The following is an 18,924-nucleotide window of genomic DNA, read 5'->3' on the forward strand; positions in this document are numbered from 1 at the left end:
TTTAGAAAGATAAGTTTGTGGTCCAAAGAATAAGGACGAGATATGTTATAAATAATTAGGGTCTTGAAGTGTGGTAGGCTACAGAGTTGAAAAACCATTTCTAGAGAATATCTTGATTAGATCTTTCATTGCATTTTACCAGAACCTTCGTTCAGTCCAGCAGTATTTTCCATATGTTTTTCGTAACGTCTTTATTTCATCTATCCTAAAATGTTTGTTATATAGTGCAAGAATGTAGATGAAAACGGGAAATAGAAAGCTATACTAGCAAAAAAAATTTTATACCTGAGTTTCAAAAAAAGGATTATTTATATTTACTTAATTTCTGACGAATTATATTTCCCTTGATAAACATCCTTACGATTTTGGTGTCTATTTATAACTATCGCATTCAGCATTCCGTTTTTATTGCTTGAATTGTGAAAAGTGCACTTTTTATCAGCTATTCCACCCAGAGACCATACCGGTGACCTTTCTTATATATAGTAATAATATTATAATAAATAAATCCTAAAATTATCTTACTCTTAAAACTATCCATTCGTCTCATTCTCTCGAAACGTAGATTTTTAAAGATTTTTTTTTTAATACAGACATTAAATATAATAAAATAATCTTTATTCTACATATATACATAGTACTTTTATGAATAATTTACAATATTAAAAATTAGAAAAAAAAAACAATAAATTACGAAGATATAAGTTGATATGTTGAGACCTTTTTTGCTGATAGTGGGCATGATTTCGGTTTAACAGACGTTCTGAAAAAAAATCATGATTATTTAATAATAAAAAAAAGTAATGGTCAAGATGTAATCGGGGGAAAAAAAAGGTTTTTTATATAAATAAAAGCTATTTTTAAAAAAACTTAAAATTTTTCTTGAAATTTTGTGTTTCAAAAATTAATAACTTTTGAACAAGAAACAAAATAAAAAAACGGTCCAATGAATACTTAGACAATCTTATGAAGTGTAACTGCAAATTTAAAACAAATTGATTGAGTAAATCTTGAGATATCGTGTACATCGTTTTGAAAAAAGTGGTTTCAAGAAAAACGCAAAAAAAACAGAAGTACGACGTAAGCATCTTTAAATCACTATTTTTTTTAAATTACCTTTAATTTGCGATACCTGGTCCGTACATGAGGTCTTCTATTATTGTTGTGATGTCCTCTGATTTCTTTTGTACTGCTCTTTTTAATTTTTTGACCTCTTTAGTCTCTTGTTACGCTCGTATGTCGGCTATGGATATTCGTTGAGAATTCAATTTTTCAACTAATTGCAGTACATTTAGGCCCATTTCAAGTTTTAATAATTGCATAATATATAATACACTAGTATAATGTATTTTTTATAGTGTATAGATGCAATTTCAACAATTTTTGCCCCATTGTATGTACTTTTTGAGCTATAGACCAAATTACAGAGATCAGACTTTTTATTGATATTTTGGGTATATCCTTCCACAAACAACATTCTAATAAATTAGTATTAACTTTTTTTTAATTACTTTTTGGACAATTAAAGGAATTAAATTTTCATGTTTATAATAATCCAAAGTTTTATATACTTTTATTTTTTGATACGAACACCAGATATCATCGCTTGATGGGCACTTGTCATGTTGTGAATTTTCATCAGTAGATATTTTATTGTAATAAGTTGTCTATATCGCATCTTTCATGGTTTCAACTGATGTATTTATACTCCTTTTAATTACAAAACCATAGTAAACTGTTAATTCTTAATAATCTTGGCTGCTAACTTTCCTCTACCACCTATATCAGCATTATCTTTTTTTACGTAATTATGATTACGTACCCATTTCCTCTTGTACGCCTCGCACAATAAATTCTCAAACACACACTCATATTAAGATCACCAAAAGCGACAAAGGTGCTACATTTAGATTCCCTACCGTCTTTTCTCGCTATGCACTCCCAACTGGAACTCTTACGATTGAATAGGTAAACTTAAAATTGTTATAACTTCGGTAATACTTTGAATTTTTTTTATGATTAAAAGCTTAAGATATTCTTAAAAGATTAAACAATTTTTTTAAGCCAAATAAAATCGATTTTTTGAAAATTTCAGGGTGGTATATAACCCGTTAATACATTTATTAAAAACAGTCATTTTTATGCTATATTGTAATAAAATTTAAAAAGTTCTACCTATACCATTTAGAAGCTCATACAATCGTGTTCATGCAATCATTGATGCATTTGAAATACAAATTGAGAAAACGAGTGATTTAGAGTATTAATCTTTTGACTTCTATGGGCGCACATATGCGTCCAGCAAAAATCATCGGTGGTGCCTTTTTGGCGTCCGACGCAAGCTGTAAATATCGACTATGGACTCAAATGCTCGCAACTTATTAAGCACACAATAACTAATTATGAAATTTAATAATAACATTTTATTAAATTAATCAATGTTTTATATATAAATTTAATTTAAAGTAATATAATTCTTATATTTATAACGATACAACCATTTTAGTTATTTTCCTATAGTCTTGTATTTTAAGGATTTTCTTGTGTTTCTTGATTTCATCTCGGATTCCTTTACCAAATAAGTTGTGCATAACTTTATTATTGGAAAATACGTGCCTGTACCCACACCACAATAACAAAAATATTTTATTCTTTACTTCTTTCGCATTAAAATTAATTTTATTTGCTATATCTGTAAAACATCAAATTATGCAAGGAATAAATTAAAAATATCTATATTTTTATATTGTGATATTTATAATTGAATTCTTGCAACTCACCTTCTATATAATACTTTAGAAAAATTAATACAATTTTCTCATTACTTTCTTTAATAATAAGAAAAATTTCTTGATAATCTCTGTATAATGTACGTAAATTTCCAAATAGTTTAAGAATATAAGTAAAAGCTCGCCATGCTTGCATATTAGATATTTTTCGTACAAAATGTATCAAACGACGTACACAAGTACTTGGATTGTGTAATATCATTTTTGATAATCTAAGATACGAGCAATTAATAATTCTCTCTTTAAACATTCTATAAAAAAAAATAATTGATTAAAAAACTCTGTATATATATGTAATAATCTTTAGGTACGTTTTAAAAATTAATAAATAAGAGCCTTACAAAATGGCACTTTTGCCTATTTTATTTCTCATAACAAGTGAAAACAAATAAGAAGGATGAGCATCTCTGAAACATGGTAAGGATTCTAAGCTATTACAATTTATACTGTATCCTAAAAATTTTATTTCGTTCGTATTAGGAACGTTTTGATTAGGCAAATTAGTCTGTATTTTAGATCGTTTGAAGCTACAATTATATTCGGGAAATCCTTCACTTATTATTCTCAAAAACCTATAAAAAAGAAAAAAATTAAAATATGTATATATATATAACACTATTAAGATTATTATTAATTAAATTAAATTTATTTTACTTTTCAGCAGACTCTCTGTTTTCACTTAGGTAGAATGTATCATCCACATATCGAAATAAGAATCCGGAATTCATAAATTCAGACAATTTCTGATGATATATATAATTATAATATATATTAGAAAATATATTTGAAAGAATGGTACCCTGTAGAATACCTTTAGCTACAAAATATTCTTTTTGCTTTATTGTTACCTATGAAAAGAAATTATAATTAGTTGTAGTATTACTTATCAATGTAGACAAATTTGTTAGTACACACTTTCTGGCCAAATATGCACTTCTTAATATCATTCAACAGTTCCTTCTTTTTTAAATAGGTAGGATTATTACCAATCTTGTTTATATTTGGAAGAGTAAAAATTGTTCCAACTGGTAATGCTTGAGGTAACGCAGCAAAATATTGTTCATACGTTACATCTCCAGTCTTGCTTTTAACAGGCACACATGCCACCCATTTAAGAATCAGTACATCAGGAAGATCTTTGCACAATATCTTAATTATATTATTCAATTTATCTGAAAAATGGATTAAAAATTAAATTTAGATTAGACAATCATATGTGTAGGGTATGAAATATAGTGATTAATACGGGCATTATGAATAGCGACGAACAAAATTAGATAATAATAAATTATAGTGTTAAAATTGTGTTTTTATAAGCGGTTATCTATAACAAATTTGTTATTACTTGATTTATTAGTCCATAATATAAATAGCAGATATATAATTATAATTTTACCTAATCTTATGGAACCGAAAGCATCACTTATGTCACAAGATACTATCCAGGTTTGTTTTCCCTTACTGGTACAATTATTTCTTACTCGAGAAATAGCTTTAAATTTATTATGGAATTCTCCCATTGTTGCAATTCCATATTCCTTGACGCACAACTGCTTCAAGAATTTCAACAGCATCTTCATACGTGTTTTTTCTTCCGCATTATAACTGTGAATAAGAATGATACGTAAGGATACGAAATATGAAAAACGCAAAAAACAAAATAACTAAAAACAAAAATAAGGAAAATAAATAATGTAATACCTAGTTTTTGCTATTGGCCTTATACCAGAACATTTTAAATAAATTTTGAACTCGCATTTCGGAGAAATGAAATTGTTCTCAAATGCATCAATAAAAACGTGACTACGGATTTTGTCTTTAACAAAATTTTTTTTTATTACTTTCCATTTCCCACTTTTTATGAACAATCTTTTACCAATAGCTGCAGGATGTACTGTCCAAAAGAAAAGTTTATTAATAATGTAATAAAGATATTTGGTAATGAACCAAACAATTAGTTTACTAATGACGACCCATTTGATGGATTCCTCTTTAAAAAATTCTAACCATTCAATTTTCTCAATCTGAAACATAAAATATATAAAATATGAGTATTTGTACATGGATGAATCAACAATTAAACATGATTAAAAGAACGAAAAGAAATCTTACATTTAACCTACTAATATATTTTTTTAAATATATTGGCTGAAATCTTGCACTATTAAGAATTTCATAAACCAACTTGATAATAATTCTCAGGTTTGTAATGGAACCAAATAGTTTAAATGGCACTACATTTCTTAACACATGATACAAAAAATTAGTAATTTTTTTAACGTCTATTTCAATGTCTTCAATTTTATTGCTTGATTGTTTTGGATCGTCCCTAAATTCACTTGTACTATTTTTATTTAGAAATTTATTTAACTGTTTCCTATATAAGAAACTTTTATGATTTTTTTGAAATTGTTTTAAAATAGGAATTAAATGATCCGCAAACTTCGGATTGATTTTGATTGTATCAGATTTATTCACTCTAGTCTTTGTCACGTTATCATATATTTCCCCAACAGATAGGGCTTTATCGAGAATACAATTACACGAGATACGTTTAAGCGATATGTAATTGGATTTTTCTTTTAACATCACTTTTACATTAACATTTATAAGATATGGATTAACTTCTTCGTATAGTTTTTGCTCAAGAGGTAAAACTTGTACTGAAAAAAAAAAAAAACATAAAAGCAATAATTACACTGTACTAAAAGTAAAAATTTAATGACGCCGAAATTTACTCTCCCTCGGTACTTACCTTTCGGTGGCAATTTTGGAATACCGCAACAAATTGCATAATAATTAGAAAATAAGGGTTCTTCTATTATACTTTTTATAATTTTTGAACATTCCATAACATCCATACATTCATCCAATTGAATTGCACCACATTTTACTTTCGTAAGTTTCAACTTCTTTCTTCTACAATATCTGATTTGGAAGTAAAGCTGTGTTATTACAAAACTTAATAACATATATACTTAATTATTAAATAAATATACTATTAAACTAACTCTGCTACTGATTCATTATAGAACTTTCTTAATTCTTGTAAAGTACCTTCCATCCTTCTGAAAAAATAAAAAATAATTTAGAACATAAGAACAGTAAATTAAGATATATGATTCAAAAACTTACGGAAAAAGCGAGAAAAAAAACGAAAACTGTAAACTATGATAATATTTATTTGCATTATTCACATAGGTTGAATGTTTCTAGATATAAGTGCAATACATTCTCACAGGGAATCCCAACAGTGAGAAGTAGTGGTAATGTAGGAGATGTTATAAATAGAAAAAAAAAAAAAATGAAGTGAATGGTAATAAATCGTAAATTGCTGATCGGCATCCGTATCGAATTAAAAGGCACTACTAGTGTGACCGCTTGAAAAAAGGTGATTTTTCGGAATTTAAAAAAAAAATCGTAATCCATTGTTTCAGGCCAAATATGAATATCATCACGAATCTTACTCGTACTCTTAATCTCGGGCAGGATATAAATGCTAAATGAGATCTTATCCCTTCTCTTTTCTTCTTTATATGTAGGGGTATTTTATATTTTGTTTCCTAATGTAGTTAACGAGCTACTTAGAATACATTCTTGTAGTCCAGGTAATATTTAAAAACTAATGTTTCGACACTCGGGCTACGCCGCTTCGTTTCTTTTCGCAACAATTCGAGTGCATGGGTTAGCCACAGCTTGTTCCAAATTTTGAGCATAGTGCAAAAGGTTAAAAATAAAAAATATAATGAACAAAATAATAGCTCTCGGAAATCGTTTTCGAAAAAATTCATGGTATCGAATGGGTTAACAAAAGCGGTAGTAAGTAATGTTGAGTCGGTTGTAATTGGCTGAATATATGAGCTAACAACTGCAAAATTGGGTGACGCTACTAAATCCTTCAGGATTAACAGTCAACACCTATTGGCTTATGTACCTTGATTGTCAATTTTGAAACGCTAGACACCTTCATGTACAAAATGAATATTTTTCAGAATAATTGAGCACTACTGTTAGAGAAACTACTAAATGGTTAAGCACCCGTGATCTTTCCAAATCCGCGAAAAGAATTCAAACACGTCGCATTATCAATAACAATGTACACGCGTAGAAGTCGAACTTTACCTCGCGGAGAAAGAAGGACAACAATAACTGCGACGCAAAAAGAGAATAAAAGATGAGGAAAAAAACCTGTGAGATGTTTGAAATAAGACTTTTACAAATGAATAGACATTATTTTTACTGGTTTTCACAATTACTCGCAAACTTCTCCATCCGACTTGGCCTAAAGAATCAAACGTTGGCGAATCCTAACGATGAGAAATGGTAATGAAAATGATACAATTATAATACAAAAAAAATTAAAAGAAATGAGAAGAATGGATATAAGTCGTAAATTTTTTTCTGTAAAAACCAGAATGAATTCACAAATTTATACCATCTATGAGAGGAGAATCGTCGATTCATTCTCACCGGACGTGAATAGTAAATGTAATTATAATTGCTTACCTAAACTCGAATTGATCTCTCGAACTGACAATGAATGGTTAATGTATTTGCAAGTTCGAGCTGCTGATCGGCACCCAGTAGAATCAAGATTTTGATCGAATGTAAACATGTACAAGCCAAAACAATGTAGATCGAATTCCAAAATAAACAAACTATAATACGCGACAATCTAAAATGGTAAAAGCCGTTTGAGTAAAGTCACGAAGAAAATTATTTCTTAAAAGCACGTGTTCACATAGACGCTTTGCGAAATGAATTGAAAGTAATAATCCCTGGAAAAAGGAGGAAAAAAGAAGCGCACGAGTTGTCACAGCGCATGCGCGAGCCAGTCTCGATTGTTTTCCCCTAACGAGTTGTATCGATAGATGCTATCACCTAAAATTAAAAGTCGCGTATAAAAAGAATTGATATAAACGCTTTTTGTTTCTTTAAAAAATTCCTTATCATTTTTTCGTCCTGTTATTCTCTTCGTTGACTTTCTTTCGCTGTCCTAACTCTATCTTTCTACTATCTTATTTTTTCTCCATATCCCTTCTTCATACCTTTTAATCCTTTGCACTCGGTTGTCCCCTCTGAGAGGACAATAATTCCTTTTTTTGCTTTGAAAAAAAATATTTTTATTTCAATCACTTTTTAACATACATTACAAAAGTAAAAAACATCTTACAAAAAACTTTAACCCTTTCGATACAGGCGTATTTTCTGCTGTGCTACTTCTACTGTAAGGGCTGCTAATAGGTGCAGCATAGAAATTGCACTTTATTTTTGAGTAATTTTGTTGCTGATATTAATGATTTAAAAAAAAAAACACTAAAATTACACGTCCTGAATGGGATATTCGATGTGCTATAATTGTATATGTTTGTCGTATGTAAAATACGCAGTATTTTATGGAGGGCCACTATATATAGTGGTCCGTAGTAGCGAAAAGCCGGCAAACCTTATTTGCGGCCAGATTTAATTAGGCTATCGTATATCATAATAAACAGAAAAAAATTAGCTTTAATTTGATATATAAATAATAAATGTTTATTATGAGGGTATAAATATATTAAAATCATACCTGTTTACACCTGACTGCGAAGAGGTGCAGTCAAGTGCGCAACGGCAATCGTGATTTTTCAAAGTCTTTACATATATTGCCGTGAAGTGAATGATATTTTATTTAAAAACCAAGTGAGTGAATTTTTTCCCCAAAATTAATTAACAATAATTTAATTAAAAATATTAGCGGTCACATTTTGATAGAAAATCTGGTAGATATATATTCTCCTAATCATAAATATACGTAAAAATTAGGTTTTTAGCAAAAATTCGATAGGTACACTAAACTTGCAGCTGGATCTCGGACTATTTGTGGTTTAAAGAATAAAGAAAAAAAGATATGTTATAAATAATAAGTGTTTTGAAGTGTGACAGGCTACAGAATTGAAAAAACATTTCTAGAGAATATCTCTATCGATCTCTCATTGCATTTTACCAGAACCTTTGTTCAGTCCAGCAGCATTTTCCATATGTTTGTCGTAACATCTTTATTTCGTCATTCCTAAAATGTTTGTTATACAGCGCAAGAATGTAGATGAAAACGGGAAATAGAAAGCTATACTAGCAAAAAAAATTTTATACCTGAGTTTCAAAAAAAGGATTATTTATATTTACTTAATTTCTGACGAATTATATTTCCCTTGATAAACATCCTTACGATTTTGGTGTCTATCTATAACTATTTCATTCAGCATTCCATTTTTATTGCTTGAATTTGGAAAAGTGTACTTTTTATCAGCTATTCCACCCAGAGACCATGCCGGTTACTTTGCTATATATGGTAATAATATTATAATAAATAAATCCTACAATTATCTTATTCTTGAAACTGTGCATCCGTTAGATTCTTTCGAAACTTAGTTTTTTGAAAGTTTCACTTCTAACACGTGTGATCTGCACACATGATTTATTTTTCTTAAATAAACAACCTAATTTTTATCAAAAATATAAATGTATAAACAACAAAAACAAAAAATTTTATCCTTATTTAATGCAACTTTAATTTAATTTTTTAGTTTTTATTTTAAAGTTTTTAAATAGAAGAAACTGGACACGTGACACAAACAAATAAACCTTATTTGCTATTATATTCATAGTAAAAATACAATGATATAACTTATTGTAAAAATATAGAAAAAAAATATGTTAATAGATTCTAAAAATTATAAAATAAAACAACGGAAATAAAAAATAGAATTTTTAGTCATCGTAATTTAAAACACGATGAAACGAAAAAATACGACCAAAATTGTTCTGTTCTTTTTCAAGCATCTAAAGGAATTAGCAGCAACAAACAAAATACTTTTATGTGCTAGCCCATAAAGATATCTCTAATTCACAGAAAGACTATCATCTACCTGAGTTACAGAAAAGAATATATTATATTTACTTAGGTTAGGACAGGGTATCTTTACACTGACAAACATTCTACCATTTGTGTTTTTATTTATTGCTATCATATTCGACATTTCATCTTGATGGATAGAATTTTGAAAATGTTAGTTTTTGTAAGCTACCTACATCCCAAGGTCGGTTCCTTTTCATAGGAACAGAATTATAAAAAACAGGGAAGATCTGTTGAAATTTTATCTATATTTATAATCTTTATTATCGATGCGATAATATTAATGTCTATAGTTTTGTAAAGAATATGGACGTGTTTTTATCGCTCCTCCCCACTTCTCAAATTCTTTTGTTAAGGATACCTTACTCTGTTCATTAAAAAATTACAAAATACGTCAGAGAAAAAAAATTAGACAACACTGTAGAATACATTAGAAGCAGATGACAAATGAATTATATTTCCTTCAATAAACATCCTACGATTTTGGTGTCTATCTATGACTATCGCATTCAATATTCCATTTTTATTGCTTGTATTTGGAAAAGTGTAGTTTTTATCGTCTATTCTATCCACTAATCATACCGGTGTCTTTTGTTATATATGGTAATAATTTTAAAATAAATAAATACTACAATTATCTTACTGTTGATACTGTGCATTCGTCTTATTCTCTCAAAACTTAATTTTTTGAAGGTTTCACTTCTAATACTTGTGATCTGCACACATGATTTTTTTATTCTCCGGTACGCTTTTAACTCTTTGACATTCTCTATAATAATATTAACATTAATGTTTATCAACACTAGTTGATATAAGGATATTCGGTCAGAAGAACGCCAATAAAATTATTTTGAATTGTCTGTGGAGATAGGTAATATGCAGGGAAACACTTTTATAGACAGCAAGAAATAAGTTTTATTTATTCAAGAGGTAATATTAGATTATATAAATTTAGAGAAAGGTAGGTGAAATACACGAGACATTTCGTTCGATACCGTTCTTCTCGTCTTCTCCCTGTAAAAGTCTCTTATCCGTTGTTGTTTTATTCTCGTCTATTCAAGCAGGCTTTAAAGCGTTCGTAAACACGTTAACTCTCATAGTGATAACTTGAAAGTATTTATTTAGACTACAAATACTAAACCCTATCATCTATCCTACCGTTAACAAAATGTAAACACAAAACCGTTGAGAGAAATTATTTCCTAAGAAGGAGAATTTTCAGTTTTAGCGTGTTTCCTTCTATTTATAGTTTCTTTCGAATTTCTTTTGTGTTATCGATTCTACGATGTAGATATTTAATCGCCGATGCTACACCGACCGCTACATGTCCAAGCTTCTAAACAAATTTTCTTCAAAGTGTGTATCTCATTAAATATTGGTCTTAATTTTACACATAAAATAACTTCTTAAACGATTATACTACAATAGTTGGTTAATTATTTATAAAATTTCATATATAATTACAGAGTCGTACAGCTTTATAAGATATTACTGTTAATGTATTTCTAGAAATTCAAACAAATGTTGTTATTAACGATTCTTTCTACAAAATCAAATATACACAAACCTACGATCTATTTATACTTATTCCGATTTGTGATATTTCAAAGTCATCTAAAATCGTAACCAAATAAGAAAGAAATTGAGTATTTGGATGGTAAGATTCGTTTATATTACTAAATTTTATGTTCTCTGTAGAACATCTTTAAAAATGAATTCAGGTTTAAATTGTTTGGTGCACAAAATGTGGGAGATGTTTAAAGAAGGCAAAAGTGTTAAAGATATTGTAGATTACCTCTGGACCTTGGATTATTTTAAAAATCCTGACGTATGTTTTGAGACAGTTGAATATTGGTTTGGTTTTTTCAATCTTTTTGAAAATATTTATCCTAATAAATTTCCACATACCACAGTGAGTACTGACGAACGTATAACGTTTTTATCGGCAATACTAAAGAAACAACCTTCCTGGAATTTACATCATTTTGCGGATGCTTTAAAAGTTAGCAAAAATACTGTATCTAAATATATGAAAAAACTTGGCTACATTTTTAACGGGAGAAAATGGGTTAATATTCAGTAAAAAGATAATTATTTATATCAAATAACGTGTATGATTTGAATTCTTAGTGAAAAATAAAAACATTTCTTAAAAATATTAGTAAGGCTGGATAAGAAATCTGCATTTAAATTTAAAATAATTATTATATGAATGAGTCATTTTGTACCAGAATAAATTTTTTTAATTAACTGAGCAAGAAATTTTCTGAAGTGAAAAGGAAATGGAAAACTTGTTTCCATTGTTTACATTATTTATATTAATAATAAATGAAAGATTTTACGACGATGAAATTGTTGGGATATCAATAAAAATCCCAAAAAATGATCAAAACTTTTTTCTCCATCGACAAATTTTAATTAACTCAGTGTACACTTATGCATATGTCATTGTTCTTAAAGATAATAATGTATCATACGAATATAACTTCATTTTATTAGATACCATAAAGATTAAACGCAAGCCTAGAGGCTTTAGACTAATAAATATTTTGGGAATTTTTAAATGATAAAAAATAACACGTATAAAATTAAATAAAAGCATACAACGCTGTTTATATTTAAGAAGAAAAATTAATATTACAAATTTTTGTGAGTTTAATAGTGACTTAAACATAAGTTTCTTAAATTACATATTCCTTGAATTTTCAGAAAAGTTTCATTTGTATCCTTTTTGTAAAATAATTATTTTTACAGCAAAAGGATATTTTGTCACAATATATAAAATAACTAAAATAACTAAACACAATATATAAAATATGTAAAAAACTATGAATAGCTAACTACTTAGATGTTATAGAAAATATGAATATTTCTGAAAATTAGGGTTATTTTAATTAAATATTTTCTAATTTAAAAAAGAAATATTTCAACAGAAGTGTACAAATAGTGTGCTATTAATAATAAATTATACCTTTTATAACTTATGGGTATATCATCCGTTTTATAATCAATATCCGATAAATGGAATATATTAGACAATTTGAAAAAAAATGTTTAAGATTATGCCTACAAATGTTTAAATTTAACAATCAAATTATTACATACATTATAGTAATGAAAAGATTTATAAGACAACAAATATATACAAAATTAGTAATTGTATTATTAAATTAATTAAGAAACACATAATAAACGTTATTAAATTATGCAATGTTAAAAACTTAATTTGTTATCTCGTAGCAACATATCAAATTGAAGTTTCGTGTAAGTCAGACATAACACATGTAAGTAATTTCTTACCTTTTGAATCTTTATGCTTAAAATTTTTACTATTTTAATTGCCATTAAATTTCATATTCATTAACACTAGATATACCACCATTTTCAGTATACCTATTTCTACCACACCAGTCAAAATGACTAGTGTGTAAAAAAAAATGCTTTTTGAGGCTGCCAGTCTTTATTTATTCTTAAAAAATAACAAAAAATGTTTAACAATAATAATTTTAATAGATAAATGGATTTATAGACATTTTTAAATAACAAAACGCTTAATTATTTACAGAAATCAAATATTATATGAAGTAGAAATTTTGAATTAAAATGGCCCGACCAGTCAAAATGACTGATCTGGAATATCTACTGTTAAACACATTATTGTTCGCATTCCAATATAAAAATCTTAATTAACCGAAGGGTCAGCTACCGAATCATATCATTCTGATTATTTCTAGAAATTGATGTACATGGTCAATTAATAACACAAATTAATCAAATTTATGTACTAATTATATTATATCTATTTTACATATAATTTCATTAGAAACGAATAACTGAACGCTCACATTTTATAATATAATGTATTATAGTAGATAACCGTATGGTCAATTATTACCTTAATCTGCATCAATTATTGATATTATTTAGTTTTCATTATCCTAAATCACTACCTAATATTAATAAAATTAACAAAGTGATAAAGTTTACTTAGATATGCAAAAATTTTATAGATTATTATATTAGTGAACTGAAAATGCTTCCTATCAAGGGTGCTTGTAGAAATTAATCTGAAGAAGCGATGAAGGCAGCGATTGAAGATGTTAAGTTATAAAAAATGTCTATAAGAACAGCTTCACGAAAATTTGGCGTGCCATTACTCTCAAATATAAGGTAGAAGATAAATCATCTATAGAAAGAAACATGGAACCTCTTTCAATTTTAAGCGAGATGGGAAGTTGTTTTAAGAATATGTTCTAAACAAGATGAAGAAGAAAAAAGAGAGTGAACGATTGAAAAAAGAGCAAGCTGCGAAAAGGCAAAGAGATAAGGAAGAAAAGGAAAGAGCTAAAGAATTAAAAGCACGATAACCGAAACGAAAAAAGCGAAGAAAGTTTTACAGTATTCATCTGAGAGATTCATTAGATCATTAACTGTAACATACCCGATTGTGTGGATAGTGAAGATAACAAAAAACCTACCGAAGAAAATACTTTGGGAAGAAGAGAATGTTAGACAAGAATAAATGACTTAGAATTAAAAAAGATGTTAATGAACATGTAATATTTTTATATGAAGGTGAATATTTTCCTGGAAAAATCCTTTCCGTTAATGACACTAAAGCGACTATATCTTCTATGCAAAAGCATGGGTGATGGTGGAAATGGCCAGAAACTCCTGAAGTATTACAATACAAAATAGAAAATATACTTTTTCATATTAATGAGCCTACCAAACAAGCAAAACGCGAAATATTTACTCTATACCTGAATTAGATTTAATATGAAATTATAGTTAACTTTATTTTTTATTAATTTCCAGAAATTAACTTCTATTTTGTATTTGCCCTTTTTATTGTTATTTCTTCTAATTGATATAAATAAACGATATTAAAATGATTGCTTCTATTGATTTTGGCTGTAGTATAAGTGGTCAACTACTATGATTGACTTTCCATTAATTTTAATTTACTACTTTTGCGTAACACAACTTTTTTTCGAAAAATATCCTTTGTTATATAACGTCCGAAGTTCAAAGAATGTCTTCACACATCAAGACCTATTATTCAATAAAAATGCAAAAAGTTACCACTATTTAAGATAAAAATTTCTCTTAACCGATCGACCGGTTAACGTGCCTTCACCTTAATTTTATATTTTATGTCAATTTTTAAAGAAATTTGATTAGTAATATTGGCCGATTATATTATAGAAATGTATTCCTTATTAGTAATCATGAATACAATGTTAAAATATTAAGTAAATTTATTTGTGTCATGCATACGTTAGATATGTACGCCAATGGATTTCTTGTAGTTAGTTTTTAAGTAACTATTTTGAGAATAGGATAAATACGTTTCTTTAGAGAAAATACATGGAAGAGAAAATACATAGATCTAGAAAAGGTAAGAAAACGACCTTCTTATAAGTGTAAATAGATATTCTAGGATAAGCGAAAATGTTTTTCTATTTAAGTAAAAGTACAAGAAATAATATCTTCTGTTGCTATGAAGAATGTAAAAATATGTATCTGAAGAAGTAAGAGAGTATGTGAGTTTTGTGTGTATGTGTGTATGCTTTAGGACATGCATGATTTCAAAAAAGTCGATATAAATCAATGTAGAGAAATAAAAGTATGTAGTAACGAATGGTTAAACTAAGGATATTAGAATACAGTATGTAGATAAATATGTTAGAATGAACGATTGAATTAAGGATGTTATAATAAAGTGTAAATAAATATGTTGGAATGTCAACTTCTGCCTCTTCTTATAAGTTACGTGGCTATTTTCAAATAATAAAGTATTTGAAATAATAGGCAGTGTACATATAAAATAGCAGATAAAGAGAAAAAATAAAATAAAATAAAATGAAAGAAAAGAAAAAAAAAGAAAATGAACAACAAGAAAATAAAAACTTTAATTTAATAAATAAAGGAATAAATTTATTGTTAGAAAAACATCTATAATAAATTTTACTTTTTCTACTTTTCATTATATCCATAAATTTAAATGTAAAAATAATTGTTACAATTATTTTCAAGAAGGCTACAATTGTAAGAATTCAAATATGCACAGTTGTACTTTAAAAATTTACAATGACTTTCAAATATCCTATTTTATATAGAAGTTATTATATACAGTTAGTGATGCGTTATCGCTTTAAATCATTTCGAGCAATATTCGAGTTTAGTAATATTCACAATTCTTGAATTTGCAATGTTCGGAAAGTTCTGAATGTTTTTTTTAATTCTGTTAATTATATCTGAATTATTACAATAAATATATTTGTTATTGTATTTTTTACTACTGTTTTACTCATGTTAAAGTAATAATGTTATTATGTATTACACAATTATAATTAGATATTAATATGATCATAAGTTTAAAATTATTATAAGAAATTTTTATTAAGACTATCAAGACTCAAAATTTTCAAGATTTCCAAACTACATAACTTTTAAAACTTTCAAGAAATTTAAATCATTCAAGACTTTTAAGAGTTTCAAGAATTTTTAACTTTGGATAAATATCAAATTGAATCGAGATCCTGTGAAGTTTAAATTGTTTGAAAAGTTTGCAAAATAGATGTCAACACTATCTACAATATTTTGTATATAAGATAATATTATTATTCCATATAAAAAATAATTTAGATTTATAAAAATATTTAAAATTCATATTCATATAAAAATTATTTATTACATTATTTTAATAAATAATTTGGTAATGATAATATAAATAAGATCTAACAAATTCAAAAATATACAAACAAATATATATATTAAAATTTTTCACGATGTTATGGACGGTTAAACTAGTTAATGTAATATATTTTCTCCATTGAGAATTAATGAGAGAGTTATTGTCTATTATTTCAAACTGATAGTTTAAAAATATTTAAAACATTACCTGAATAACCTCTTTTATATTAAAATTAACGAAATAGTTGAACTGATTATCCAAGAAATAATGTGTACCCCTGTCTTTTTCTGTAACAGACCACCAGGGCCTACCACATTTTCAAATATATGTTCTCCCACATGAGAATCTACTGCACTTAAAGGATCATCCAAGTTGAACTGATTATATTGAACTTCTACACTTTTTTGTTGAAAAACATAAAGAGTTAACCTATATTATGTTTTCGAATGAGTTGAAGATCGTACTTTACTGTTAATATTTGTTTTGTTAGAAAGATATATATATATATATGGATATAGGTGTATGTAAAGGCAAAGGTATATGTCGATTGTTTGTGTGTCGGTTAGGATAGAAGTATGGAGCGGAAGCTGCAGATAACGTGGTTTGCTTTATTTCCTTGAAAAATAACTGCTAAGGAAACAGGGATGAGCAATAACAGTGTGTAAGTTGTGAGATCGTAATGAACGATTGAAGGTTAAGGATAAACGAGAGAGTATAAATAAATGAGAAAATAGATAAGTAAATGAATAAATGAATGAATATATAAATGACTATGAAACAATTAAATGTAAACATACATACGTGTTGCCGATCGGCAATACTCCGTTGGTAGAGTAATCGCGATTAGTGGATCTGCTTCCTGTCGCCGCCACGAGATGGCACTGAAGTGACTATGTTGTGGTGAAACAGAACGCTGAAAAGGGCTATCTGGAGAGTTTATATTCACTTTTGGATTTTACCAACGAGAAAATATAAAATTTATTATTATTATTATTGGCAAGTACACTCTTGGGCACCATATATAGGACTGATATCTTTCGACCCTTACATTCACGGAGGCTAGATACAGGAGGGCGATCGACACAGAAAAATATCTAGTAAGCGCGACTGGAAAAAAAAGGAAAGATCATTTTCGGAAATACGCCGCTAGGTTTCGTGATGTTCGCTGATGTCAGGTTTATAACGTCATATTTTTCATTGACAATTGTTGACAATACTGCATCATTAGCAATTGTATTAATGTTTTTTTAATTTATAAAAAGTAATATTTATTTAAAAATGGTAAATAAATGTATTGTTCATGGGTGTACAAGTGGACGAGTCAAGAATCGTAATAAGAATGCTAATTTAAATCAGAGAAATACGTCTTCATTCACTGTACCACAGGTAATATAACCTTAATTGATAGTTATAAATTACTAATATAAAAAAATGCAATGATGCAAATGGGTTAATCAAACTGGAAGTAAAAAATTTTATTTTTTTTTTTTTTGGTAGAATTCTATTTTTAAAAAATTCTCCTACATTTCTTCTATCTTTCTACGTTTATCTATCTTCAATCTGTTGCAATTCACGTAATAATTTTCTTCTTTCAAAAGCATCCTGATCTGGTAAAATTATGGAGTAGTGGATTAAACCAGCAATTAATACCAAAAAAACAATACGTTTATGAATTACATTTTAACGAAGAGGATATGATTAAGAGTGATAAAATACAAACGGCTACTGCGATTGAAGAAATATTTAGGGAAAGGTATTCACTTAAGCCCAAATCTATTCCAACGTTAAATCCTACCAAGTTGTGTAAAATCAGGAATAATACTAATAGTAGTAGTAATACAGTTGAAACTCCAAATGTTGTATGTGATATACTATCAACAAATGGAAGTGTTATAATGTTGATACCAGTGGAAGTGTAGTAAAGAAAAATGAGAAAATGATAATTATTAATAATTCTGTTAAAAATTGTGACCGTCCAAAAAGTCTAGTTGCTTAACTAACTTCTGAAGAAATTAATAATTATGAGAATGAAGAACAGGTAAAAAAAATTCTGTAAAATTTCATTGTAACGTCTTATCGTTATAATTTACCGATTGAAACCCACAATAATATTGTAATTATGTTATTTATTCACAGTCACACGAATTGCCTGGTTCAAAGATTGATGTTAAGAAGTTATCTGCGTCAATAATTATTAATGTGCTAAAATTCAAAGCTTTGCCAGAAAATTGGAGCTGGACAACTGATTTGGTTAATCCTCACAGTCTAGTATTATGCTACTTGGATAAAGTAACTATGAATTTGAAATTTCGTGTTAAAATTAATGACAACTCCAATATCTCGGTAAGGAATTTTAATTTTAATTATTATTTCTAATAATATAATTATTATATTTCTTCTTGATTAGTTGTTAAACATTAAAACGCAAAAGTTGGTTGAATTCAACTCTGATTTTTCTGACATCAAAGTTTTGGACATTTCTAAAAGATTTAGAGGACTCTGAGTTATGTGATGGGACTGGATTTGATAAAAAAAAAGGT

At 27.7% G+C, this 18,924-nt stretch overlaps 2 protein-coding genes across 5 annotated transcripts; one reads left to right on the forward strand and one right to left on the reverse strand.

The window, feature by feature from the left end:
- Window positions 1-601: 601 nt before the first annotated feature.
- LOC107072630 (telomerase reverse transcriptase) lies at window positions 602-17,327 on the reverse strand. 4 transcript variants are annotated; one of them, XM_089176367.1, is made up of 12 exons: window positions 17,186-17,327; window positions 5,801-5,857; window positions 5,545-5,717; window positions 4,902-5,452; window positions 4,491-4,813; window positions 4,186-4,394; window positions 3,705-3,961; window positions 3,444-3,637; window positions 3,131-3,361; window positions 2,781-3,040; window positions 1,117-2,692; window positions 602-763 (listed from the first exon to the last, which is right to left on the reverse strand). In XM_089176367.1, the coding sequence occupies exons 2-11, from the start codon at window positions 5,851-5,853 to the stop codon at window positions 2,484-2,486; spliced, it is 2,460 nt and encodes an 819-aa protein (XP_089032493.1). In that variant the 5' UTR covers window positions 5,854-5,857; window positions 17,186-17,327; the 3' UTR covers window positions 602-763; window positions 1,117-2,483. The 4 variants fall into 4 exon arrangements, with proteins under 4 accessions (XP_089032493.1, XP_089032496.1, XP_089032494.1 ...); XM_089176370.1 differs by lacking the exon at window positions 17,186-17,327 and adding an exon at window positions 16,592-17,163; XM_089176368.1 differs by lacking the exon at window positions 17,186-17,327 and adding an exon at window positions 7,296-8,918.
- LOC149031290 (uncharacterized) lies at window positions 17,295-18,921 on the forward strand. The gene is made up of 4 exons (XM_089176374.1): window positions 17,295-17,770; window positions 17,983-18,422; window positions 18,521-18,727; window positions 18,792-18,921. The coding sequence occupies exons 1-2, from the start codon at window positions 17,663-17,665 to the stop codon at window positions 18,301-18,303; spliced, it is 429 nt and encodes a 142-aa protein (XP_089032500.1). The 5' UTR covers window positions 17,295-17,662; the 3' UTR covers window positions 18,304-18,422; window positions 18,521-18,727; window positions 18,792-18,921.
- Window positions 18,922-18,924: the final 3 nt, after the last annotated feature.

The sequence above is a fragment of the Polistes dominula genome, unplaced genomic scaffold (genome assembly GCF_049000335.1).
Source record: "Polistes dominula isolate Pdom_NZ unplaced genomic scaffold, Pdom_raw_medaka contig_338, whole genome shotgun sequence".
Classification (NCBI taxonomy): Eukaryota; Metazoa; Arthropoda; class Insecta; order Hymenoptera; family Vespidae; genus Polistes; species Polistes dominula.